The sequence below is a fragment of the Varanus komodoensis genome, unplaced genomic scaffold, assembly GCF_004798865.1.
Source record: "Varanus komodoensis strain SLA01 unplaced genomic scaffold, ASM479886v1 scaffold30, whole genome shotgun sequence".
Classification (NCBI taxonomy): Eukaryota; Metazoa; Chordata; class Lepidosauria; order Squamata; family Varanidae; genus Varanus; species Varanus komodoensis.
Genome location: NW_025335762.1, coordinates 2,606,187 through 2,632,482, shown reverse-complemented (window position 1 = coordinate 2,632,482; position 26,296 = coordinate 2,606,187). Strand labels below are relative to the sequence as shown.

Genomic DNA, 26,296 nt, shown 5'->3' with positions numbered 1-26,296 from the left:
AGAAGACCAAGGGGGGACATGATATCCCTCTAGAAGTACCTCAAAGGCTGTCACAAAAAGGAAGGTCAAGATCGCTTCTTGCTGAAGCCAGAGTGTAGGATACAGAATAATCAGTTCAAGCTGAGGCAACCCAGATTTAGGCTGGACAGCAGGAAAAGCTTCCTCACTGTCAGAGCAACACGGCAGTGGGGCCAGCTGCCTGGAGAGGTGGGGGGCTCTCCCACACTAGAGACAATCAAGGCAAAACTGGGCAGCCCTCTGAGCGGGATGGTGTACTGTGCTGTCCTACAAAAGCAGGGGGTTGAACCTTCATGGCCCCTTCCAACTCTACTACTCTAGGATTCTATGAAGGGCTGCATCTCAGGGCAGAACAGGTGGTTTGAGGGCTCAGGGTCAGTGCTGGCATCTTCAGGTAAGCTGCTATTTGTCCAATATAAAACACACACACAATTACCCTGCGGGCTAAATATTAACTGAAGGGGTGGTGGGAAGGCACAGAGAAGAGCAGAAAAAATGGCAAGGGAGAAAGGTTTGCCCCTGCTTTCCGCCACTGCTACCATGGTCTTGATCCACTTCTCCCCCTGTTTCTACTTCCCCATCTGACCAAGTTACCTCTCCAGCCTGGTGCCCTCAGATATTCTGGACAACAACTCCCAGCATTCCTGACCACCAGCTGGGGTTGATGGAAGCTCAAGTGCAGCGCATCTGGAGGGCCCCAGGCGAGGTGAAGAACGCTGCTTATGTGGTCTTCAAACACCTCACGGGCTCCACCAGTTTGCTGCCCATTCCACACCCAGGACCTGGCTAGGATCAGCTCCACCCTACCCACTGCCCAGGAAGTCCCAAACAAAAGGATAAGTGTGTCCTGTAGGAAAGGCACAGGGCCGGCGACCCACCTGCTCTCACATCTCCAAGTTATCCCGCCATGAGGGCCAACCTGCCTGGCTTACCTCCCACCCTTCGCAACAGGGGCCCATTCTACCTCCAAGGCCTCCCCACCAGCTCTTCCCGTCTCTTGATGGCAACAAAGCAGAGCAGAACTGAGAAGCAGTGTGGAGGAGACCAGAGGCCTGCCCCCCCACCAGGCTGTTCCCCCACCCCATTATCTCTCCCTTGTAGCATCTGCTCCCTTCCGGGTGTCGGGCTTGTCTGTAATTCCTTATCCCAGTCCAGGGCCTCCAGAGCTGTCTTGGCAAGCAAAGACCAAACTCAACAGGAAGCACCGAGGCGGCAACAAGAAACTGGCAAGCAACAGCGATTTTGCTGAAGTTTAACTACAGTGGTTTTTAATTTTTAAAGGGACAGCAAAGTGAGTTAAGGAAGGAAGGAGGAAGGAAGGAAGGGACACATGGGGAAAACTAAGAGACGTGAGATGAGAAATCTATTTATTTATCCTAAAGCAGCCACAGGGAAGAAGAAGGGGAAATTCACACCCAGACCATGGTGCTGGGGAAGGAAAGTCTAACCCTTTCCCTATGTTGTCATACCCAGGTCACACATTTTGGGATGGGGCAGGAGGCTGCTGCTACTCATTAGCATATATTCAAATGTCTAAAACTTTCAAACTGCCTGCTGACAAACCACCATAGTATAATGGTTAACAGAGAGGGCTATTAATCATTTGAACCAAGAACTTCTTGATTACCTCAGTCATGAATTCATGGCTAGACTGCCTTGCACAAGCCGCTTCCTCAGATTCAACTTCCACATTGTCCTATGGTGTTATTATTGCCCAACCTTACAAGGCTGGTGTAAGGATTACCAAGCTAACATACCTAAAGAGCTTTGAATACACCAAAGGTCTAACAAAATATTAAATGTAGTCTTAGTTGTTTTAAAAAAAGGACAAGAGTCAACACATTACTAATTGTCTACAAATTATGTTGCATAAGTAAAATCCTCAACTGCTTGCAGCAAAACATGCAAGGGCCCAAATAAATAAAGAAATGGTGAGACCCTCAAAATGTCGCCCCAGCATATGACAGCTGCTACAAGAAAAACGGTCTTTCATTCTGGGAGGTAGCGGCTGGAGAGGGAAACGTCGCGCCCATTTTCCCAGGAACGTTTTTAGGGTGATATACACACTTGGGAAAGGCTGAGCTATGTCCCACAGCACAGAGATTACTTTTACAGAGATCCCAACAGTTTTGATGGGATTGTGCTCAGGAAGATGCTGCTTGGGTTTTCCACCTCAGGCATCCGAAATGGCTGGGGCCACTCCTGGCAAGATTGCCGTGTCGGCTCGTATTAGACTCATTAGATGGTTTTGTAATGAGGCAAAAGGGTCATGAGCCTAGCCTGGCAGAGCCGGTTGTTTTGCCTCACACCGATCATAAAACCCCTGGCAGATGCATCAGGGCTGTGTACCTTGACTATTAACACAACCACCTGCCTGCAGAATTGGTGGAAATGCTTGGGAAAGACATCCTCTGTGTGCCTCCCCCGCCATCCTGGAAAATGCAGGTATGTAAACAGAGAATTCTTGCATGCTGACTCTTGGATGCTCCGTGAAAATCGAGGGCTGGATCTTGGAGACAAAGTCCAGGCCCCCACAGCTCCACCAACGACCACCCAAAAAGCAGCAGGTGCAGGAAGAAATTCCATTTTATGTTATGATTTACTGGTGCTGAAAATGCAGAATGGCAAACATGCAGAATTTGTGTTTTCTTTTTACTGCTGGTTGGCAAACAGAGGATCAGGCATGTAGAAGCAATTTTAAAGAGTGGAATGTAATTAAAGATGGGGGGAAAGAAAATGTAAGTTATATACATCACCATGGAAGTAATACCCATGGCCATGGGAAGGCCCGTCCCCATAATATAACCATCTAAAAGGGGACTCCCTAAGACCATTAAGACCTGGGTCTAAAATTACACAACTGCCTCATTGCTATTCTTCACGACTCAGTGAATGCCCCACTGTGCCGCCTCCTAGGCCCTTCCGGACACAATTTATGCCTATGGAGTTGCCCACAAGGTGTTATATGAGCATCAGCATTATTGCTATCGCCCACTGTAATGCCTGGTTAAGACTTCAGTATCGAAGGCTCCCGTGAAGATGTGAGATCCAGGCTAGAGCCTGGGGAGCTAGACGCTTGAACTACGCCCCAGGAGAGCTGGGCCCAAATCCCCACTTAGCCATGCAGCTCTTGTGGTATTCCTGAGGCAGTCACTACCACCCAGCCTGACCTACCTCACAGGGTCATTTTAAGGATAAAACGGAGGGAAGAAGGAACTTTTCCAAATTGCTCAGAACAGCGTCGGTGCAAATGGGAAGGACTGAAATGCAGTAACTGTAGAATGCTGCAGTGCTCAGCATACACCAACCTGATGCAGAGCAGCACAGTGATGGCAAGCGATCACATCCTCCCAGTCCCCCATTGCGACCCAAACACACGCCACATGTTTCTCATCTCTGCTTTCCTGCCACACACAGGTTATCCTGCACACATCTTTGTCCCAAGTGCCAGCCCTTGAGAGTTGGAATCAAAAGCCACGACAGAGCCAGCTGTGTAGGAAGCAGCAGCAGCAGCTGCGTTGCCAAAGCGCTTGGTGCTTCCCCTCCAGCCCCATCCACACTCCTAGAAAGTCCTGGCAGCAAACGCTTCCTCCTCCTCAAGGACCCCACGCTTCTCTTCCTTATTCTCTGTGGAGCAGGATGTGTGCCTGATTGATAAGAAGGGTAAGAACAGCCTTGCAGGATCGGACCAAAGAGATCCATCCAGCAGAACTTCATAAGTCCCATAAGGCAAAGGGCCATGCCCTGCTGTTTGCTCCCCTCATACCCACAAAACCCAGGTACACTGTTTCTAAGCAAGGAGGCTCCATTTGGTTACAAAGCCCCAGATGAGTTCAAACCTGTGCTCAAACCTGCCCCACAAACTTGTGCTCCTGTCACCTAACAACCTGAAACACACACACATACACACACACAATCCTAGTGAAAAACCAGCTTCTCAAACGGGGTAATTCCCGTCGAGCTGCTAAATGCAAAAAAGTTTGCACTTCAACCTTCTCCAACCGGGTGCCCACCAAGTGTTTCAGACTCCGCTCCCCATCAGCCCCATTCGGTCAGGAATGCTGGATATCGTCCTCCAAAACATCTGGAAGGCACCAGGTCGGAGGAAGCTGCTCCCCCCGTTTCTTCTCCCAACTTTCACATCCTGCCCCCGCCGCCACCGTGCTCCCTCTCTTCCCCTCCCACTCCGCCCCAACTTCTCCCCCCCCCCCAACACACACACCCACAGCCCCGGGCGGCGAGCGCCGGATCCACCCCAGATGCTTCGGGGATGACGCCACCCTCGCCGCGGCGAGCCGAGGTGTGGCAGCGCGAAGCGAGAAGCCGCTGGCCGGGCAGCGCCCCGTCCCGTCCCGTCCGCATACTCACCGGCGGGCAGCGGAGGCCGGAGAGGAGGCCGGGCTGGCGGCGGAGGCGGGCGCGGCCGGCGAGGAGCCCTGCGCGGGAGAGAAAGAGCCGAGCTGAGCCGAGGCGAGGCGAGGCGAGGCGCGGCGGCTGAGCGCGTCCCGCGCGGAGTGGGGCCAGCAGCGCAATCGCTGCCCAGCGGGGCGGGAGGCGGAGCGCGCGTCGCAGGCAGTGCGCTCCAAGGAGCGGGCGAGCGAGCGAGCGAGCGCCGGCGGGCGGGCGGGTAGGCGGGCGGAAGGGCAGGGCGCGGCTGGGTCCTAAAGGACCGCCGCTCCTGCACAGGGCTCCGGGCGGGGAGCTGCTTTTGGCATTTACCAAAACAAGTTTTAAAAAAGAAGAAAGTTATGCATAATCCATGATTGCAACACATAAAAGAGCATAACTGAAAAATAAAAAGCAAGCCGTTCCCAGACGTTTGATATTTTTAAGGCTGTCGTTTTAATATGAGAGCGAGGCTTATTGAAGACGAGGGGACTTGTGAATAAAAGGCGGAGGATTTGCATGGGAAAGCATGCATATTTCTTAGGTATGGGAGGGAGTTCCTATAGAAATATAAAGGTTCTGGAAGTCAGTGGTTTGTACCCACAGGTGTTACTCTGCTAGTGCAAACTTCTACCACTAGCAGAAATCCTTTTTCTCCTAGCACAAAGATTCAGTGCTTTGATACTATTTATGCATGCGAATTGTTTCATAAGCAAAAATTTGCCTATTGCACAAGAAGCTGAAAAAATGTAAATTCTGTATATTTATTAACTGAAATAACTTACAGACATGAATGACTGAAATCTTTTTAAATTGCTTTTTAATTTGTTTCTTATTAAAGGTAACCTATTTAGGATGCAACCCTATACATGCTTCAAGAGGAAGAAGTCCTACAGTTCTCAGTATGACTGGCTGCAGAATGCTAGGAGTAGGGTTTTTTCCTATCTAAACATGCATAGAATTGTGCCCTTAATTATTTTTGAATTAAATCTGAAATATTGTATTTTATGTATATATTAGATGTTGCTATTAGATGTATATCTCACCTTTTTCATTTTCTAAAGAACTCAGAATAACTTACATCCTGCTGCTTCTCTCTATCTTATCCCCACACCACCCTGTGAGGTAGGTTGGACTGAGAGTCTGGGACTTGCCCAAAGTCACCCGGTTGGCTCCACAGCTGAGCAGGGACTAGAAACCAAATCTCCTGAATCCCAAACCCAAACTCTTAACTCAAATTCAGACCAGTAAACAAGTTAAGGGGCATTTCCAGCCAAGACTGCCTTTGCAGACTCCAAAGAGGGAGTTTTGCCTTTGTCTGAATTTGGGGGAAGGGCACCAGATGGGCAAGGCACGAATGCTAAGGCAGCACGAAGACATCGCGGTGGTAGTTCTAAGCGATGGCCACAGAAGGGGCAGCGAGACGAGGGTTACCTTGTGGCCATGGTGGCGCATCTCAATGGCTTTAATGTCCTTGTCCAGTTCTTCACTGAGCTGCTGCAGCTCCTTGGCCAATTGCTCCTGAGAGGGGATAGAGAAACAGGCGGCTTGGTGGCCTCGTAGTGCTACAGTTAGCAAGCTGCACAGCTCTTAGGACTAGTCAAGACAGAGGCATGGTGGGGTGGTGATGCCGGGGGGGGGGGGGGGGGGGGAACTTAGGGGCTTGATGGCCTGCGTTGGGTGCAGAAACTGCAATGTGAAGTAGCTCCTTCAGGTGAAACTGCCCTGCGTTGCCAATTTATTTTATTTAAAGCATTTATATACCGTTTGATTAGCATAATATTCTCAAAACGGTTGACACAATATAATTAAAATACAGAAAACCCAACAATTTCAACAATTTAGAACAGACTTGCCTGCCGTAAAAAACATCTGTGAGCAATAAAATCAGATGCTAGGCACACAAAAGTCCTTCCTGCGGAGCTCAATGGGACAGCTTCCCAAGAGCAATCTGTGTAAACTGCCCGGAGTGCTATTGGGCAGTGCAGAAATGACACACAACACAGTATGCACACACAGGCATGCAGCCTGAAGGACACAACGCAGAGATGGACAGGCATGGAAACAGATAAGAGGGTCTTGGTTTGCTGCGGCCAGCAGTCCTGTGTCTCAATTCAGTCTTCAGGTAAAGGTGCACAGGACAAAATACTGCCTCAGAAAGAAATTAAAATGATTTCTACACATAGTTAACTAGCATGTCAGGCAAAGGGCTAGGCTAGAATCCTAACGTGCCAGCTTTCTATGTGCAAGGCATCATCATCTTATATGGAGGAGCATTCAGTCATAAGTATTAATCCTGCAAGGATAGATTGAAGGGCTGGGTTTATTTAGCCTTGCAAGGAAGGGAGTACTTTCTAAATACTTAAAAGGCGATTACACTGAAGAGAGCTGAACTTGTTCTCTGTCCTCAAGTTTGAAGGCCCTAAAATAGGGGACTTTTTCAGTTACAGCAAGGTAGATTTCAGGGGAACATCAGGAAAAGCTTCCTAGCTGTCGGAATAGATAGACAATGGAACCAACTGCCTGGGATGGTAGACTCCACGGGCAGAGGTATGTTGAAGCAGAGTCTTGGTAGCTGCCTGCCCGAGATGCTTTTAACTGGATTCCTGCACTGAACATGGTCTGAGACAGGATGGCCTACAGGGTTCCTTGCAACACTCTTTTACATGAGCTGAAGGAGTACAATCAAAACACACATCTGTTGCCTCATTAAAACCTAGGCCACACAAGAATTCTTTAAAGGGAGGGGCAGAAGCCTGCTGCATGAAGGATAATCACGGACAAAGTTCCTAAATTGCAGAGAGCCATACGTGATTTTTAACAGTGGAGATCACATCTATCTTGAGAGTTGTAGGTCACTGCAAAAGATCAGGCACATTTCTCAATTATACCAACCCAGCTTTGATACTCTTACATGTGTTTTCTTATTGGCACCCGGAGATCCTCTTTTTACTTTCCCAGGATTTTTACCTGTAAGGTTTTAATTTAAACTATATCTGGTTAGGTAGCTGCTCTTTCTGGCAACATTCTGTTGGTATTTCAGGAGGGAACATTGTGTTGAAGAACAACGTTTCTGTCTACAAACACATTTGTTTGAGGAGCCTAAAGGTGCTTTCGCTGTTGTGGAAGCTTCCTTCTGATGTTCTGCACACCAGCTCCATGAAAATTTATAAATGATAATACAGTTCTGTTGGTCTTTAAAGAAGTCATAAGATTTGGTGTTCTTGTCTCTGTATCAGATTAACATAGCTACTCTCCTGGAAGTCACTTCAGGGCAAGGGGAACACCCAATATGTCTCAGTCAGCTAACAGCCAGCAGGTTTGGGGCAAGCCATTGCAAAAGGGTCCCTAGGTGGCCATTTAGGGAGAATGCTAGGATAAAAAAGGGCAACTTTAAAATTACATTTGAACCACAGATGCCCTCCATTTTCACACAGAGCAGGGGTCTCAAACTCAACTGACCTGGAGGCCGCTGGAAGTAGAGGCTGAGTGAGGCTGGGCCGCATTAAGGATGCCACCACCGCGGTGGTGGTGGGCCGCTCATCCGGAGGCCGGCCCGGGCGCCGCTGGCACTTTGAAGGCCGCAGGGCCCCTCCCCGTGCCCGCCCGTCCCGGCATTTGAGACCCCTGACACAGAGGGAAACACCTCAGAGAAAGAAACAATTGTACCAAAATGGCAAAAGGAGGAAGTGACTCAACAGGAATGCAGAATGTGATACTGGACAAAGAATTTAGTAGCCTGAGAATTTTAACCTCCATTAAAAAGGGGAAAAAAAGAGTTCTAGCGCCAGCTGCAAATTTATGTTGCAAAGTGCCTAGACAATTACTGTTAAAATCTCAGCAACCAGAAAGTAATTGTGGGCAGCATCTACAGCAGCTTCTTTGTAGCTGACTGCCCTTCCCGTATGCAGAGGGCCAGGAAAAATGTTATGCAAAATCATTTTTAAATGCGGGGGGATATGCTATGTGGAACAGGAGGAACTGCGGATTATTTGCTTCATCTGAGTAATTCATTTCAGCCACCGAGATTAGCTTTGCTTGATGCAGAACCTGAACTGCCTGGCCATGGCTTGTTCAAGCTCTCTTTTCCTGTGAGATCCTGACTGCAGCCCCGAAGGAGCACCTGGCTTGGAGGGACCCGCGAGGGGACCATGGCCCTGTTCCCACTCTGAATGCTGACCTGCGGCCCTCTTCTCTATCCACAGCATGCAGTTCTTGGCAGTGTGCCTGCAGCACAGATGACGATCTTCAAGGCAAAGTAGGAGGGGAGAGGAAGTAACAGAGAACCCTGCTCCATGGAAGCCAGTAAACACAGCTGCACTCCAGCCGTCTTGGGGGAACCCTGCACAGAGGCTCTCAAGCACGGCCCCGTCCTCTCCTGCTCGCTGCGCTAATCTCCAAGCTTGCTTGGTTTGGTTTTTTCTGAGGAATTTTATAGCATATGCTTGGCTGGGTCCCAGTTGTTCCTCTGTGGCCCGGACCAAGCCCTAGGGAGGACTCACCTCAATCGGAGTGGCGGACGGCCGCTCTTGCGCCAGAGACACTGCGAGCGGTTTCTTCGGCTGCAAAGAGCAACGGAGAGCTAATGAAAGCATCAGTGAAAGGGCCACTGAACTAGAGATGGTTAACCAACCTGACACTGGACTCCTCAGTCAGACAGAACGGACAAGCTTGGGGTGGGGTTTCCCACTACAAAAAGCGATTCTCCATATGATGCAGCAGCTATTGTTCTAAGTTTGTGCTTCCTTGAGCTCAGCTTGTGCAGCACGTATCCGCCATGCCTCAAGTCCCCCCGAGTTCAGTGGGGCTGACTTGCTAGAAGGTGGAAAGGAACAGGGAGCCTCACAGCCCTGGACTCCACTTTGCTTCCGGTGGTTGACAATGCACGATTCAGGCCGGACACTGCGTGGACCTGTTGCTAGATCACATCAGTGAACACCCTGCAACCCAGTGACAAAAGCAGCTGCCGGGAAAAAGGCAAACTCCATGTTAGGCATAATCGGGAAAGGAACTGGAAATGTAACTGGCCAGTACTGTACCGCCATGATACAAATCTAGGGCACAACTGCACTGAGAATTTGGAATATGGTTCTGGTCACGGCACCTGAAAAGGATACTGTAGAGTTGGGAAAAGTGCAGAAAAGGGCAACTGCAATGATCAAGGGTTTGGAGCAAGTCCTCTGTGAGGAAAGGTTGCAACAGCTGAGTTAGTGTAGCTTAGAAAAAATGCAAATAAGGAGAGACATGATAGAGGTGTTCAGAAATACGCAATAAGTGCGCAAAGTGGAGAGGAAGACATGTTTTTCCCTCTCCCATAATACTAGAACCCAGCATCAACCAAGGGAGCTGATTGGTGGAAAATTCAGGTGACAGGAAGAACTTCTTCACAAAGTGCCTAGCTAAGCTATAAAGCCCCCTTCCATGGGAGGAAACGATGGCCATCAAACTGGACAGCTTTAAAAGGGAATTGGACAAATGCATGGAGGAAAAGAGTATCAGTGGCTACTGGTGCTAAATGCTCTCTCCGGTATGAGAGGCCGTATGCCTACGTTTACCAGTTGCTGGGGATCATGGGTAGGAGGGTACTGCTATGCTGCTCATGGGATCCCGTGGGCAGCTGGTTCGCCACTGTGTGGATGAGAGAGCCCTTTGGCTTGATCCACCATAGAAACATAGAACATAGAAACAGAGCAAGTCAGAAGGGGCCTCCCAGGCTATCTAGTCTGACCCCCAGCTCCAGCCAGGTCTGCTCACAACATGCCCACCATGTGCATGTCTAGCCTATCTTTGAACACGCTCACCGATGGGGCCTCAACCACCGCCCGTGGAAGCCCATTCCACACCCTCGGGGTCCTAACTGGCAGGAAGTACTTCCTGGCATCTAAATGGAACCTTGGCTCCCTGAGCTTGGCTCTGCTGAAGCGCGTCCTGCCTTCCTCTGCAGGGGAGAACTGGTCTCTACCCACCTCCATGTGACATCCCCTCACATACCTGTATGTCACCAACAGATCCCCTCTGAGTCTCCTCCAGGCTGAAGAGACCCAGTTCCCTCAGTCTCGCCTCATACGGCATCCCCTGCAAACCGACCACCAACCTTGTGGCCCTACGCTGCACTGACTCTAACCTGGCTATATCCTTCCTGTAATGAGGGGTCCAAAACTGAACACAATACTTCAGTTGCGGATGCACCAGAGTTGTACAGAGTGGCAGTAATACCTCTCTCAATCTAGAAGCCATGCTTCTGGCTATGCAACCAAGGGTGGCGTTCGCCCTCTTGACCACCGCATCACACTGCCGACTCATGTTTAGCCTGCAGTCAACCAGCACACCGAGGTCCCTTTCACAAGTGCTGCTCTCCAGCCACTTGTCCCCTATCCTGTACTTATGACAGCTATTCCTATGCCCGAAGTGCAAGACCTTGCACTTATCCACATTGAACGCCATCCTGTTGTCTCCTGCCCACTTCCATAGTCTGTCCAGATCCTTTTGGATCTGGAGTATCTGCTCCTCAGTTGTGGCCACTGCCTCCGTTTTAGCATCGTCTGCAAATTAGATCAGCAGACTGTTCACCCCTTCTTCCATGTCATTGATGACACAGCTCTTCTTATGTTCTTCTGTCACTAGTCAAAGCACACTACATACCAAGTTGGAATAGTCGAGGATGGATGATTTCCCAGGTTCATAGTCAAAAATGCTCCTGGGCTCCAAGGCTGCGGCATCAGTTGCTTCCCAATTTCTCCTGTAAGAGAAGGAGGAGGAAGCCTTAAGGAAACGGTGAAACTTGCTCCCATCCTCCCCTGGTCCTACAACTCCCTCGAGTTTGAGCCCAAGGTCTCAGCAATGACTGCACCAGAACAGAAGGGGTTCCCCTAGTGCAGCGCTCCCTTGTACCTCCTTTGCATCTTTGCACCCTCTGTAGGGCATTGCTCACACACTCTGTGACCTCCTATTCCGTGGCAAAATCAAGTGACAGTAGCTATGCTGAAACCCCAGAATCAGGGACCAAACACCATATGGCCAGGTCCCCCGACTCTGCACTTCCCAAATGATCAGAGACCTTAAGTTCTTGGGCAGTACATAAATAAAAAATAAATAAGACCGTGGATGCTTTGGTGGTTTCCTGACATTTAGCTCCTCTCCCAGTCTCGGAGGCTGAAATACCTTTCCTCAGGCTAAAACGAGGAAAATTTAGCTTACATCTCTTACCACTCAGTGGTGGTAAGACTTGTAAGCTAAAATGCTCTGCTGTTTTTGCCCACCTGCATTTGCTCCCCTCCTTTGCTTTTCAACCTCTGCCACCCATGGAATGCACTCTCAAGGGCTTCTTAGGAGTGAAAGTGGTCCTTGTTCTATCCCATTGATAACATAAAAGCAATTCCAAAGCATGGAATGGCAGAGGGGAAGAAAAATGTTAGTTGTGTACTTCACAACTGAAGTAATATCCATGGACATACAAACATCCCCACCCCTGGAAAACACACACAAAAGAAATGTGGCGCATGGTGATTAGAGTGACAGAGTGGGACTTGGGAGATCTGGGTTCAAATGCGCACACAACAGCCATGAAGCTCGGTGGGTGCCTTTGGGCCAGTCACTGACTCTTAGGCTGACCTGCCCCACAAGAATGTTAGGGGGATTTAACAGAGAAAAGGAGACGGATAATACAAGTTGCCTTGAGTTTCTTGAAGGAAAAAAGGCAAGATGTAAGTAAAATAAGTAAGTTGTTGTTGTTAGTCACGGAGTTGTGTCCGACGCATCGCGCCCCCATGGACAACCTTCCTCCAGGCCTTCCTGTCCTCTGCCATCCCCTGGAGTCCACTTAAGCTCACACCAACTGCTTCAGTGACTCCATCCAGCCACCTCATTCTCTGCCGTCCCTTTCTTCTTTTATTTATTTATTTATTAAAACATTTTATGCCGCCCCATTCGCCGAAGCCTCGGGGCGGCTTACAACAATAAATTAGATCCACATGAATAAAAATTAAAATATATACATTAGAATAATAATAATAATTTAATACACACACACACACACACACACACAATCAATATAAAATAAGCCGCCCTGGCCAGATAAAATTCAATAGTATTAACATTTAAAATGCTGCTTAAATAAAAAGGTCTTCGCCTGGCGCCGAAAAACAAATAACGACGGCGCCAGGCGGACCTCTCTGGACCTTCAATTGTTCCCAGCATTAGGCTCTTCTCCAGGGAGTCCTTCCTTCTCATTAGGTGGCCAAAGTATTTGAGTTTCATCTTTAGTATCTGGCCTTCTAAAGAGCAGTCAGGGTTGATCTCCTCTAGGACTGACCGGTTTGATCGCCTTGTGGTCCAAGGGACTCGCAGGAGTCTCCTCCAGCACCACAATTCAAAGGCCTCAGTCCTTCAGCGCTCAGCCTTCCTTATGGTCCAACTAAGTAAGTAAGGCCTTTAGGTCCAGGGTGTAAAATTACCTCACTGCTCCAAGTGATTGAGTGTTAAGTCATCAGAAAAAGTTATCAAAGCACCTAAGTGCACTAATCAGTTTAATAGCCATGTGTTCCTTCTGAGCATAAAAATGTCTAAAATCCATTTTCTCTTGGCATGCCTCACAGCTCCCTCTAGTGTCCCAAAGAGGCCCTGGAGCAGACGGATTCAGGAGGGCCAGAGGCAGGCAGACTCCCTCAACGACTCTCCTTGCTGATATCTTCTCTGTGCCAGTTCTACTCACCAGTCCAAGCCGTTCTGCTGACAAGAAGAACTGCTTGATGTTAGTGCTGGTGATTGTCCCTTGGTCATGAGTCCCGGTGGCTTGGACCCTGGAGGAGAGAAAAATCACATGTGCACACAGGCACACAGGCACACACACACACACACACACAAACTTCAGACCAGCCATTCCCAACTGGGTATCCTCCAGATGTTTTGGGCTGCAGTCCCCACCATTCCCAGCCTGCATGGCCACAGCAGTTGAAGTCTAGCACATCTGGAAGGCATAGGATTGGAGAAGGCTGCTTTAGACATCTTTCCAGGTGTGTGGGGGGCATATTTCCCTGTGCTGCTCTCTCACAGAGGGACCAACATTTGGATGGCCCCAACCACATGGCCGGTCCACAGTGGCGAGTGCCCTTCCAGATCTGGTGGCCCTTTCTTGGCACGGTGCCTACTTTGAGGGAAATGCCGCCATGCCCGAGCCCTCTTTGCTGCTGTGAGCTTCACATACTCCGCCAGTCCTGGCCTCACGGAATCCACTTATGGAGATGCACATAATTTTAGGATAATTTTGTTTTGCTTGGCTTCGGCTTATCACCCATGAATAAAACCCTCCCTTGGAGCCTCTGGTATGGTACAGAACTCAACACCCACCCACAAGTCTCCAGCAACCTTCTAATTATTTTTTTCTTAAACGATCTGCATAAAATCCAGGGATCTCCCCATAGGTCACACATTCAGAAGTACCTCTGAATTTGTAGGAGAAATCCTGGTCCAGTTCTGGTTCTGAAAGAGAAGGGAAATGCTCAAGCAGGCCCAATTTCAGTGTTGAGGGTGATTTCACCAAATGTCCTCTGTTGGAACCTCTTTTCTACCGGGGGTCCCTTGTGGGGTAACATCCTGCAACAACCATGCACTGGCCAGCCGGGTCTGACCATGCTGGCAGGCTGCAGAGGAAGCTCTGTAGTCAATTAAAGCTCACCTCTGCAGTGGTGAGGTTCAGCTGCTCAGTGCTAAGCCAGAAAAACGGTTAAGGGGAGGCATCGGCATGGGTTGTGAGGGGGGCTGGGGCCCTGACCACTGCCCAGGGAAGCCAGGTCCCCTCCCTGTTTTCAAGGGCAAAGCAAAGGACACAGAAATAAACTGTCTGCTCAGAACGCAGCATGGTGGCCAAACAAAGAATGAAGTAAAGGAGAGTCCAGAGCTATCCTGTGACATAGACAGAGGAGTCTGGCCTCCCTGGAGCGCTACTGTGGTCACTGTTACTTATTAAATGCTCTGGTCCTCTTTCTCTTTAAAAAGGCAGGAAGCAACCTAAAATGGAGTAATAAAGGCAACCACAGATGTAGGGTGCAATCCTGTGCATACAGAGACATCGTGGCTGCCTGGGGAACGCTGGGAGTTGTGGGACTTTGTCCAGACTCAACATGCTCCTTAAACAGGATTAGGCTCTGGCAGCTGTTATGCAGGTTTCAAGCTGCATCTTGGACTGCTGAGATCAAGAGGCAATAATATATTTATACATGGGGGAACAGGTTAAGTTGAGCTCCACATAACACAATTTGAAGGCTGAGACTCTGCTTGTCTAGATCCTCCAGGTGTGTCCATAGCTGAACTTCCTAGCAGCCAGGCTTATTTGCCGTGCCTTTCACATTTGCCAAAATTCAGAGCCACACAGCTTGCATTTCCCAAATCCCTGCAGTCTGGCTGCAATCAGAGGTATAGAAAAAACCGGCAGAGTGAGATTTTGGCCAGTAGAGGCCGCCCAATAATGATGTGGGAATGTGCTTAAGACATATATTTCTCAAAAGGGTGAACATATGTTACCACCTCTATTTGCTGAAGCAAGCTCATCAGAACTAGAATCCAAGTTTTGGGAACTATATTAGCACATTGCTTTGAGATGATCTTACCAGGAAGCTTGCTGTGGATTTGCTGAAACATACTTCGATACCAATCCCGGGGGCTGTCCACACTCTAGAACAGAAGCCAGATGTGCAGAATCATTAGCAGGGGAAAAGAGAGTGGAAAGAAAGAAGGTTAAGTTCAGGAGGAGAGTGATAGGCTTGAAGGAAGATCACATCTGCACCGAATTCTGCCATCTTGGTTTTGCATTTTCATGCTACGCAGAAAGTACAAATGTTAAGAGGGGGAAAGTGGCTCTTTCTAGGGCAAGACAATCTACAGTCATATAAGCTGCACCTCCTGCTGAGGCACTGCTTCCTGCCACTGTGTCCAGAGTGGAAAGACAGGTAAAAGAAGGATGCGGAAAACCTTGAAGAGACTCACCTGCAGAGATTCCATAAGAATCTGTTCACAGAGATGCATGCAAGGCCTCCATGAAGCAAATTTTAAAGTGGCTCTTACATTAGTCCAGTGCAAATACAACCGTGCAGTGTGAAAACAGGGAGCCCAGTTCCAGAGCAAGTACCCTCTCATTTCCTCTCTGGGCAAATTTCCCCCTTCCTGCCCTTTAGCTATAGTTTTGCATTACACATCAGCATCTTCGCTTGAATTCTGTAAAGGAATGCAGGTTCCCATTGGCTGTGGTTAGAGCCAGTGCAGATCTCTTTTAAATCCATGGCTAAGGCCAAGAAAGAGAGAGGGAAGGGTGGAAAATGGAGGAAAGAGCACACATTCCCAGAAAGGGCTTCCAACCGGTAAATCACAGTTTGTATTAACTCTCCACTTCATCTGTACCAGGTCATTCTTTTCCTTTTGTAGAAGTGCTTTCAGAACTATTTGTTTGGCACAGAATGGCCAGGCCAGGCTAGGAAGAGGTTTTTTTTTTTTTAATCCAAGCAAGTTTGGAGAGACCACTGGGGACATTCAGTTTCAGCTCAATCATCCACACCATTCCCTTTAAGATGCCAAGTGGATCCCTTCAAAAGGTTCTGCTCCAACTGCATCTCTCATCCAAAAGATTCTTAAGACCAATTCCGCTTGGCTGCAAGAAGGAACAAGGGAATGCCAAAGAAAAGGCATTTCTGCGTTTTATTTCTGTCCCATGCATCCAAGGACTCACCGAGCGTGATGCGATGGGCATCCCAGACTCATCCACTGGGCCAATCCCGTCATACTTCACCCAGCGCTTTTCTTTCCTTCTTGCATCTTTAGTCCAGGTGGCCGACCAGCCTGGCTGAGGGGGGCCATTCACAGCAGGGCTGGCAGCTGCAGCAGTTGGGCATGGGTCAGGGGCAGCTTGAGATTTCAGTGGTCTAATTTCCTTGGCAGGCCAGGTTGGGTACCAATTATATGCTGCAAAGAGAGAGAGACAGCAGGGCCATGTAGGAACGTGAGGCAAACCTGACCAGCTTTGGGGAAACCCTGTTTTTACTGGGTTTGTATCGTATTATCTACGACAGCCAGATAGGATGCATGTGTTTAGAAGGATCTGTAGGCACCTGACCAGCAGCTGCTGGGGATGAGGAACAAGAAAAGGCTCTCACCATTCTAGTCCACTTGCATCTTCCCAGGGACATGTGGCTGGCTGCCCCCCAAAACCCAGGGGAACCTTGGCCTGTTCCAGCAAAGCAACTCCTTTAAAGTCCTTCTGAGCTTGGAGTTAGAGCATGCGGCTCCACTATTCGCTTCAGCAGTTCTGCGCTGAAAGAAGTTGGATCTTGCCCAGGGAAAGGATGTGGTTCCTCTGGATCCCATACACCATGCCTTTCCTACACTGAACTCCATGGGACTTGCTTACTGCTGAGTAGACCAAGCACAAGGTTCTACAGTCATACTGAAATACTCTGGCTTTTTTGCCATTTCTCTCTTTGGCTTTGGCCCCATCCTCACCCATCCCTGGAAAAGGCCCCCGAGAGCATCTCTAAAATTGAGTTTGGCCCTTAGTGAAGCTCATCTGAACACTAACAGCTATCAGCTCTTCTGCTGATAGGAGGGAGCAGAGACAGCCTGGCTGGCTTAAAACAAAGCCTCTGGCAAATGAACAGGGGGATGGAAGCAAAAGGCAACTTTCCTTGATAGGGGAATCTTTTATTTCCTATATCCTTGGCTGGAATTACCTGAATTCCACTGGCTTGTCTTCTGCGGTTGGGATATCCCATTTTGCACGGTGCGGGCTGCTGTGTCATGGAACTCAAAATTCAGGGTATTTGATCCGCAGTTACGAATCACAGGTACCTTCAGGGAGGGATACAACAAAACCATCACTTAAGTCTGTACTACTCCTCCCTTTCACTGTATCTAAGTCTGAAAAGTGGCTCAGCTCTATTCCACGAGATCGCTTCTACTTAAAATGCATATTCTATAGAAATACGCTTCACAGGTTTGATGTACTTGTAGCAGCCTCACCTTGGAATGGTGGAACATTGCACCTGAAAGCTTTGCAGCTGGGCTCTGTGCATGGAGCGAGGAGACCTGTGCAGACCTCTGCTGTCTCACCTCGTTGGGACCAAGTTCCCATGGTACACCACGGTTTGTCCTTTGCCTCATTTCTTGTAACGCAACTGCCCCAGGGAGTGACTGTTTGGGAGGGCAAGCATGTAGATCGTGGCACTCATGTGGACATGTGAACACACACACACACACACACACACACACACACACACACACACACGGGGAGAGAGAGAGTCTCTGAGCCTGCTAAACTCACTCTGCGGTGAGGTGGAGTCCACACAGTCTGTGGAGTTGACGTAGCCCGAGGAGAGAGCGGATTTGTGCTGTTGCCAAAAGACAAGCTTTTCTGGAGGTGCGAGGGGATGAAGTCTTCCAGACTGAGGCAGGGAGTCGCCTCGGGTACTCCAGCTCTAGAATGAGGTGGTGGAGAGGTAAGGCTGGGCCTTTCTGCTGGGGAAGGAGAGAGGTGGTTCCCATGGCTATGAAGATGCCGCTCAGCATACGACACACCCTGAATGGGTTTGGGAAACAGAAGCATTGTGTAAGCGCTTTGGCCTGGGCCCACAGGGGACACAACCGCAGACACCCTGGAGCAGCTAGGCAGCATGCTGGATCTTTCTAAAGCTGTCATAGGGCTGCAACCCAAGCTGAAGCAAAGGAGCTCCCAGGATGCTCCTCCAAATTTCCACCAGCAATGTTCATGTCAAATCTTTTCTAGATACTCATATAGACGTGCACTATAATTACAGAAAATGTGATTATATGATTATGGGATTTTATCTCAATATTCCATATCGGACATTTGATAGTCAACATGTAATGGTATCCGGAGCGTTGGGTAACTGAGACCATAGCAGTACAGAAAATGAAGCTCAGTCCAGACAAGGCTGAGATGCTATTCATGAGTGGTTCTTCCAACTGGATGGAGTGGGTACAATGTATTATTCTCTGCGGTGGCACCCTGATTGTGGAATTCACTCCCCAGAGAGGTTCGCCTGGTGCCATCACTTTATTCTGTTCGGCACCAGGCTAAAACCTTTTTATTCTCCCAATGTTTTAAGATCTGATTGCTTTAATTGGGGTTTTATTGTTGGCTGGAAATTTTATTAGGCACTGTGTTTTGTTTTATTTTATTTTATGTTGTCTTGTTGTTAAACCGTCCTGAGACCACAGTAAGGGACAGTCTAGAAAAGTTTTAAATGGATAAATAAATAAATAAATAAATAAAATATTCTTGATGGGTTGCACTCCCCCTTTAAGGAGCAGGTTTACAGCTTGGAGGTGCTCCTTGAGCTGAGGCCCAGGTGGCTACAGTTGCTCAGAGTGCCTTCTACCAACATCAGCTGGTGGCTCTGCAGCACCCTTATTTGGACAGAGATAGCCAGCTGTCAGTGATCTTTGATCTAATAATCTGTGAGCTAGATTACTGCAATGAACTCTATGTGGGGCTGCCCTTGAAGGTGGTTCAGAAGCTGCAGCTTTTGCAAAACACGGCAGCCAGACTAACAACAGAGACTGGACGGTCTGCTGTAAAACACCAGTTCTAGCCCACTTGCACTGACTGCCTAAATGTCTCTGAACCCAATTCAGGGCACTGAGTTTGACCTTGAAAGCCCTACACAGCATGAGGTCATGATACCTGAAGGAACGCCTCTCCCAGCCTTCATCTACCAGGACACTGTGATCAAGTTCTGAAACCTACCTCCAACTGCTTGGATGGAGGCAACAAGGGCCTTTTCAGTGGTGGCCCCCCTCAGAGGCCCACCTGGTGCCAATGTTACTATCATTCTGGCACCAGGTAAAGACTGTCCTCTACTGCGGCCTACAAGCTGTTATATAGGTTTTAAGTTTTTCTTCAAGTTTTAAACTTGTTTTAAAATTTTGTATTGTCAATTTTTTATTATGTTTTAAATATGTTGGGAGAAATATCAACAACCTCAGATATGCAGATGATACCACTCTCATGGCAGAAAGTGAAGAGGAACTAAAGAGCCTCTTGATGCGGGTGAAGGAGGAGAGCGCAAAAGTTGGCTTGAAACTCAACATTAAGAAAACTAAGATCATGGCATCCGGTCCTCTCACTTCCTGGCAAATAGATGGGGAAGAAATGGAGGTAGTGACAGATTTTATTTTCCTGGGCTCCAAGATCACCGCAGATGGGGACTGCAGCCAAGAAATTAAAAGACGCTTGCTCCTGGGGAGGAAAGCTATGGCAAATCTAGACAGCATACTAAAAAGCAGAGACATCACCCTGCCAACAAAAGTGCGTATAGTCAAGGCTATGGTTTTCCCAGTTGCAATGTATGGCTGTGAAAGCTGGACCATAAGGAAGGCTGAGTGCAAAAGGACTGAGGCCTTTGAACTGTGGTGCTGGAGGAAACCCCTGCAAGTCCCTTGGACTGCAAGGCAATCAAACCGGTCAGTCTTAGAGGAGATCAACCCTGACTGCTCCTTAGAAGATATCTAGAGCATAGGTGGAGTAAATCACGGGATGAATCTGACCGAACACACTTGAGAGCCCATTATCAGGCCTATGCTGTGGTGGTGAGGGCGGCAAAGAAGAAAGTCTTCTCTGCTTCCATTGCCTCCTCACAATGCCGTCCAGCGGAGCTCTTTCAGGTGGTACAGGGGCTGGTATACCCGGGCCCAAAGAAAGATCTCGTGCCACCCTCGAAGGCCCGCTGTGACGACTTCACCAAGCATTTCAGGGAGAAAATCACTTAGATTTGTCACGAACTGGACTCTACTAGTGAATCAGATTCTACTGGGGAGGTGCCAATATTACCGTCTGGTCCACAATTGATGGCTGAGTTTCAGTTGTTGCGGCCTGATGATGTGGACAAGGTGCTTGGACAAGTACGTCCCACCACCTGTCTATTGGACCCTTGCCCATCTTGGCTACTTAACAATGCCAAGCGCTGGATAGGGACCTGGATCCTGGAGGTTGTCAACGCCTCACTGAGGGATGGCCAGGTACCTGCCCCTTTAAAGGAGGCGGTAGTCCGACCAGTCCTAAAGAAGGCATCCCTGGATCCAGAGGTGGCCGCCAATTATAGACTGGTGGCCAACATCCCGTTCTTGGGCAAGGTGTTAGAGCAGGTGGTGGCGCAACAACTCCAAGCACTCTTGGATGAAACTGATTATCTGGACCCATTTCAGTCCAGCTTCAGACCTGGGTACAGTACTGAATCTGCCTTGGTCGCCCTGTATGATGACCTGTGCAGGGAGAGAGACAGGGGGAGTGCGTCCCTGTTGGTTCTCCTGGACCTCTCAGTGGCTTTTGATACCATCAACCATGGTATCCTTCTGGATAGGCTTGCGGGACTGGGAGTTGGAGGCACTGCTTTGCAGTGGTTCCACTCCTATCTCAATGGCCGATTCCAGAAGGTGGTGCTGGGGGACTATGGCTCTGCGCCATGGCAGCTATGCCATGGAGTTCCGCAGGGGTCCATTTTGTCCCCCTTGCTATTCAACATCTACATGAAACTGCTGGGAGAGGTCATTAGGAGGTGTGGGCTGCGGAATCATCAATACACTGATGATACCCAGCTCTACCTCTCATTCTCAACTAATCCAGGTGAGGCGGTGGCTGTACTGAACCGATGCCTGGCCGAGGTAATGGACTGGATGAGGGCCAATAAACTGAGGCTCAATCCAGACAAGACGGAGGTCCTGTTGGTAGGTGGGTCGGGCTTCGGGGTGGGGGACCTGGACCTTGTCCTGAATGGGGTTGCACTCCCTCTTAGGGACAAGGTTCGCAGCTTGGGAGTGCTCCTTGACCCAGAGCTGTCATTAGAAGCTCAAGAAGCAGCAGTGGCGAGAAACGCCTTCCTTCAGCTTCGGCTGATATATCAGCTGCGTCCCTACCTGGAGAACGACTACCTGGCGACTGTGACACATGCATTGGTAACTTCCTGATTAGACTTCTGTAACACGCTCTACGTGGGGCTGCCCTTGAAGACAGTCTGGATACTTCAATTGGTGCAAAATAGAGCTGCCCCATTGAAGTCTGGGCCCAATTCAAGGTGTTGGTTATCACCCATAAAGCCCTCAACGGCTTGGGACCTGGTTATCTAAAGGAGTGCTTGTGTCCATATATGCCCTCCCGCCCCTTGAGATCGGCGGGGGAGGCCCTTCTCCGGGAGCCCTCTGTGAAGGACATAAGGAGGATGAGTACCCGGAGGAGGGTCTTCTCTGCGGTGGCGCCCCACTTATGAAATGTGCTCCCCAGAGAGGTCCGCCTGGCACTGTCATTATTTGTTTTTCGGCGCCAGGCCAAGACCTTTTTATTTAAACGATATTTTAATTGTTAATTTGTTTTTATTTATTGGTTTTAAATATGGCCGAGATACTCCGAATTGTTCATGTTATTCTATGTTTATTTATCTTCCTTGTAAGCCGCCCCGAGGCTTTTTGCGATGGGTGTGGCATAAAAATGTTATAAATAAATAAAATAGAAGGCCAGATACTGAAAATGAAACTCAAACACTTTGGCCACCTAATGAGAAGGAAGGACTCCCTGGAGAAGAGCCTAATGCTGGGAACAATAGATGGCAAAAGAAGAAGGGGACGGCAGAGGATGAGGTGGCTGGATGGAGTCACTGAAGCAGTTGGTGTGAGCTTAAGTGGACTCCGGGGGATGACGGAGGACAGGAAGGCCTGGAGGAATGTTGTCCATGGGGTCGCAATGAGTCGGACACGACTTTGCGACTAACAACAACAATATGTTTTTAACATGATACATTTTTATTATATTTTTAATGCGAACCACCCAGAGAGCTTTGCCTGCTGGGCAGTATAGAAAATAAAACAATGTTTGTAAGTGTTTGACAATGCCATAAGCATTTAAAATCAGACAGCTGAACGTTTATGATTTTATATTTGATTCCCACTGAACTCTTAAACAATCCAGTCATAACAAATGGAAAAGACACACATGTTGTGGTACAAACCTGCTGTTCAGAAAGCAAATCTAAATGTTAAATGTTTACAGCCACCATTGGAATGGTAAATTTGGGAACGGTTATCAATATAAATACTTGCCTCTATCATGTATCAAGCAGATAGTGAGCTTTTTTTTTAACCTGAGGCTGTTAATTACTTTATCTACTTTTGGTTTCATCACAGAATTGCGAACTGAGCTCCGCACAAAGATATTTTCCATTCTTGCTTTTCTGCTATACAACCTTTAGTGCTTCTACGCAATAGCAGAATAGCACAAATGTACCAGTAGAAACAGCAATTTAGAAATTATGCCCCATTTTCCCCATTCTAAAAACAACAAACAACTACAACAGGACAGCATTCTGAAACAACAGAAGCAAAACAAAAGGACTGTGGGGTGTTTTCTGAAGCACCTGTAAACAGCCTTGAAGAAGGAAACACAAGCGCACAACAAATGCTTTGCTAGAAACACTCATTATTCCCATGGTAAAAACAATTCAGGTGGCCTGGGAACAAAGAGCAGAAGCGAAGGGAGTAGATTTTGTTCTTGGGGCACCTCTCCATTTCTGGCAAGGTTGCAGCGCCTTTGATAGGAGGAGGTCCCCTAGCAGAAGCATTTTCCACTAATGCATCTCTTTGCTCGGGTCCAGAAGTCATGGTCCCATCAGGAAAAAAAAAAAGGTGAGTCGTTGTGTGAGCAAAAGGAAAGGGGGCAGATGATGGTCCATAAACCACAGAGACTTTGGCATTCCTGCAGGACTTTCCAGGTGAAAGCAGCTTAATAATTTCCACACCTTCCTTTATAAGACCGAGGGACACACCTCAGGGACGCTGTGCCCAATTTCACCGTCGGTTAATCAAGAACAACAGACTGCGGCATGGCCGCGCATGTGGCTGCGCATTTGCAGAAAGCAGCCTCTGCGCTACGGACTCATTCTGAACTACTCCAGAGGACACTTGATTATTTTATGGATTAAATAAAATCAATACATACTAGGAGTTTTCCGAAACAGGTTCAAGTGGTGTTATCTACCAACCACATTTGCATTGCAGCCATTTGCTAACGGGACATGTGGGGTTTTCTCATTCCACTTTTTCCCCATGTGGAAATCTTACAGGCTAGGCTTGTCTAAAAAATCACAACTTGCCTAGGCCACACAGGTAGCTTTATTTCTGGAAGGGATTTGAAGCCAGGCCTCCGATTGCAATAAACGTTTTTTAAAATAGAATATTTTTGCAAAGCTTACGTGTGCTCAAGAACTCAGAAAACAGAGGGGTACACATGTGGGGCAGTCAAGGCCGTGGTCACAAGCCATATGAAGCTGGAAGTCCTTCTTAAATCCCCTTTTAATTACCAGACTCAGGGTAGCCATTGCCACCCTTATTTTAATCTGAAACAATGAGGACTAGAAAGTTGGTTCCAGATAGCATTTTAAATTCAATGCTGGATAAAGAGAATACCCACAGGCCTGCACCGACACATTTTGGAGAAGTGCACCCCACCCCCCAAAGCTGCCTCTGGTGACTGGGAAGGACATGGGAAAATCAAAAACTGCATTTGTTGAACTCTTAGTACATTCAGCCCCACAGTTCTCTGCGCTGATGGGCACAGCTATAACTGCCTGATGAAATAACTGCCCGACTAGAAGTCCCAGGGCCTTACCCAGGAATGGATCAAATCCCTTTCCGTTATTTGTAATAGACATAAAGGGCACCACTGGGATCTTCTTTCCACATCCCAGACTGATCTGTTCTGAACCATTTCCTGTTATTTATTTTTAAGGCAAGCACGTGATGCAGTGAAGCATAATGATGATGATTAGGATGTCATCACAAGTTAAAGGATAATCAGAGGCTCACATTCGGGGATTGACGCATCCCAGATCCGGAGTTCTGACGCATCAGTGGCTTTCATATGCAGATGGTCCTCCTGCAGAAGGTAATCAGCTTGGATTTGCCTCCTCTGTGCACAGAGAGAAAGAGAGAGATCGGTCCGGTCTGCGCGTCATGATAAACCATACCATGCTGAGCACCATAGGTGAGTTACTTGCTCACCAACCCTCATTGCTTCCTGATGATCAAGAGCACACTGACTTGGCATGACTCCTGAGCTCCTCAGTCCTCCAGCCAGCTCCCTGCACATGTCCCAGCATCCCCTGATCAGTTTCCTTGCATGTTACCAACTCCATTTCGGAGCTCCCTTTGACAGGCAAGGCTACGCAGGGCAGAGAGCCGAATCTGCACTCTTGCTCATTTGGGAATGAGCAGACTGAAAAAAAATGCATTCTTCCAGTCACATGTCCTGCTCTTGCTCCTCACCATCCTCCTTGTGGTGAGGAAGAGAAGTGACTCCATAGCTTTTGCCAGTGGACCTCCTAAAATTTTCCTGTTCCTGGCACCCCCTCTGTTAGGGCACACGAGCAGGAGGGGGCTACAGCACTGAATTCCTCCTCTGGGCTCCCAGAGACATCTGCCTGGCCACTACGCGGACAGAAATGATGACTAGCGAGGGCTTTCTTCTGGTCCCCCTCAGCTTTTCTTCTGCCTTGATGTTCCACTGCAAAAGGTTAGCTCTCCTCCGGGAAGGTGCAAAAGTGTTCCAAGTCTCCAAGTTTGCTGCAGTGAGTTACTAGAGCAGTGCTGGCTGCAGATGTTGTCTACCACAGACAGTGTTCTCTGCTGGGAACCAGGGAAACAAAGTCTCCCTTTCGCAGCTGGTATGGTGCCCAAGCGAGGTCACTGCCTGGACCCTTCTCTACCAGTGTGTGCAGCGCCTGGCCTTTCATTATGGCTGGGACAATGCCGATCATTTTGTATGAATAATTCAGCCCCAAACAACACCCTACAGTTTGCTCAGCTGCATGGCTGCATTCTTGTGAGGGTGTAGAAAAATGGATATGGTGGGAGGGGAGGAAGCAAAGGTTTAAGAGTGGGAGACAGGAATCTCCAAGATGTTGGAACTTGGGGTAGGTGGGAGAAGCTGAAAGAGGCAGAGGGGCCATGGCAGGCCTTGCGAGCAGAAAACTGCAAGGCACGCTCATGTAGAACCCCGAATTCAGTGGACGGTCCTGAATCAGCTAAATCAAGGCTGTGATTCAGAATCAGGCAGCTCTCATCCATTCTACCATATAAGGTCCAGCAAGAGCTCTTCCTCTTGTGCTCCATGCAGAGCCTCGCTTCAAGAAGACTTGTTGCAGCAGGAAATCCTTCCCCCACTGTACCATACACATTTTTCTAGATAAAAGCAAATTGGGATGAAGCCAGAAAACAGCCATAAAAATGATAAAGGGGCAAAATAACTTGTGTTTGTTTTGTGCGGGAAATAAAGATTGCTGAGAAGGCATGACATCATTTGATAAATATACTAACATAAAAAGTGATAGCAGGGTCACCAGCAGCAAAGTGCTTTCTGCACTTTGTACTTTTTGTACAACTACATCATTTTATTTACCAAGTGTTGGCATCTCTGAATAAGGCATATAACCTGGCACTTTACTGAGGCTTTTTCTTCCTGGTGGCTTTTTCCCTCTGGTAAATAGGGGAACCTGAACAACTTCCTTTTATCTGCCTTGTATCATCCACTTTCATGAGATGAGCCCTTCTTCTAGCATTATTAGAGAGAGAGAGAAAATGTCTCAGCTTCTTTCACATCAAGCATGTTTTTATAAAAGCCTATTGCGTCTCCTTACATGCCTTTTTTCCTAAGCTGAGCAGTCCCACCCATTGTAATATTTCTCCACGGGGATTTATTTCTTGACAGTTTATAATTTTGTTTTCTCCCCCACCCCCCGCCCCCATCTTTTCCAGCTCTTCACTGTTCTTTCTGAGGTGTGGTACCCAGAAGGATACAATTCCAGGTGCAGCCATGCCATAGGTTCGTATGAAGGCACTATGACATTGG

The 26,296-nt window shown here is 48.4% G+C and overlaps 1 protein-coding gene across 6 annotated transcripts in view; it reads right to left on the bottom strand.

Moving 5' to 3' along the window:
- SORBS3 (sorbin and SH3 domain containing 3) overlaps positions 1-26,296 on the bottom strand; it is a 60,694-nt gene that overhangs the window by 15,231 nt on the left and 19,167 nt on the right. For 3 of the 6 annotated variants that reach the window (XM_044437459.1, XM_044437461.1, XM_044437460.1), the window contains exons 3-13: positions 24,256-24,358; positions 17,708-17,962; positions 17,118-17,235; positions 16,121-16,353; positions 15,009-15,072; positions 13,843-13,881; positions 13,115-13,202; positions 11,047-11,143; positions 8,907-8,966; positions 5,839-5,925; positions 4,387-4,454 (exon numbers count right to left, since the gene is read on the bottom strand). In XM_044437459.1, coding sequence (XP_044293394.1) covers positions 4,387-4,454; positions 5,839-5,925; positions 8,907-8,966; positions 11,047-11,143; positions 13,115-13,202; positions 13,843-13,881; positions 15,009-15,072; positions 16,121-16,353; positions 17,118-17,235; positions 17,708-17,962; positions 24,256-24,297 — 1,151 coding nt within the window. In that variant the 5' untranslated portion in view covers positions 24,298-24,358. Of the gene's footprint in view, positions 1-4,386; positions 4,455-5,838; positions 5,926-8,906; positions 8,967-11,046; positions 11,144-13,114; positions 13,203-13,842; positions 13,882-15,008; positions 15,073-16,120; positions 16,354-17,117; positions 17,578-17,707; positions 17,963-24,255; positions 24,359-26,296 lie in introns of all 6 variants that reach the window. The other 3 variants (XM_044437464.1, XM_044437463.1, XM_044437462.1) reach the window with 3 other exon arrangements.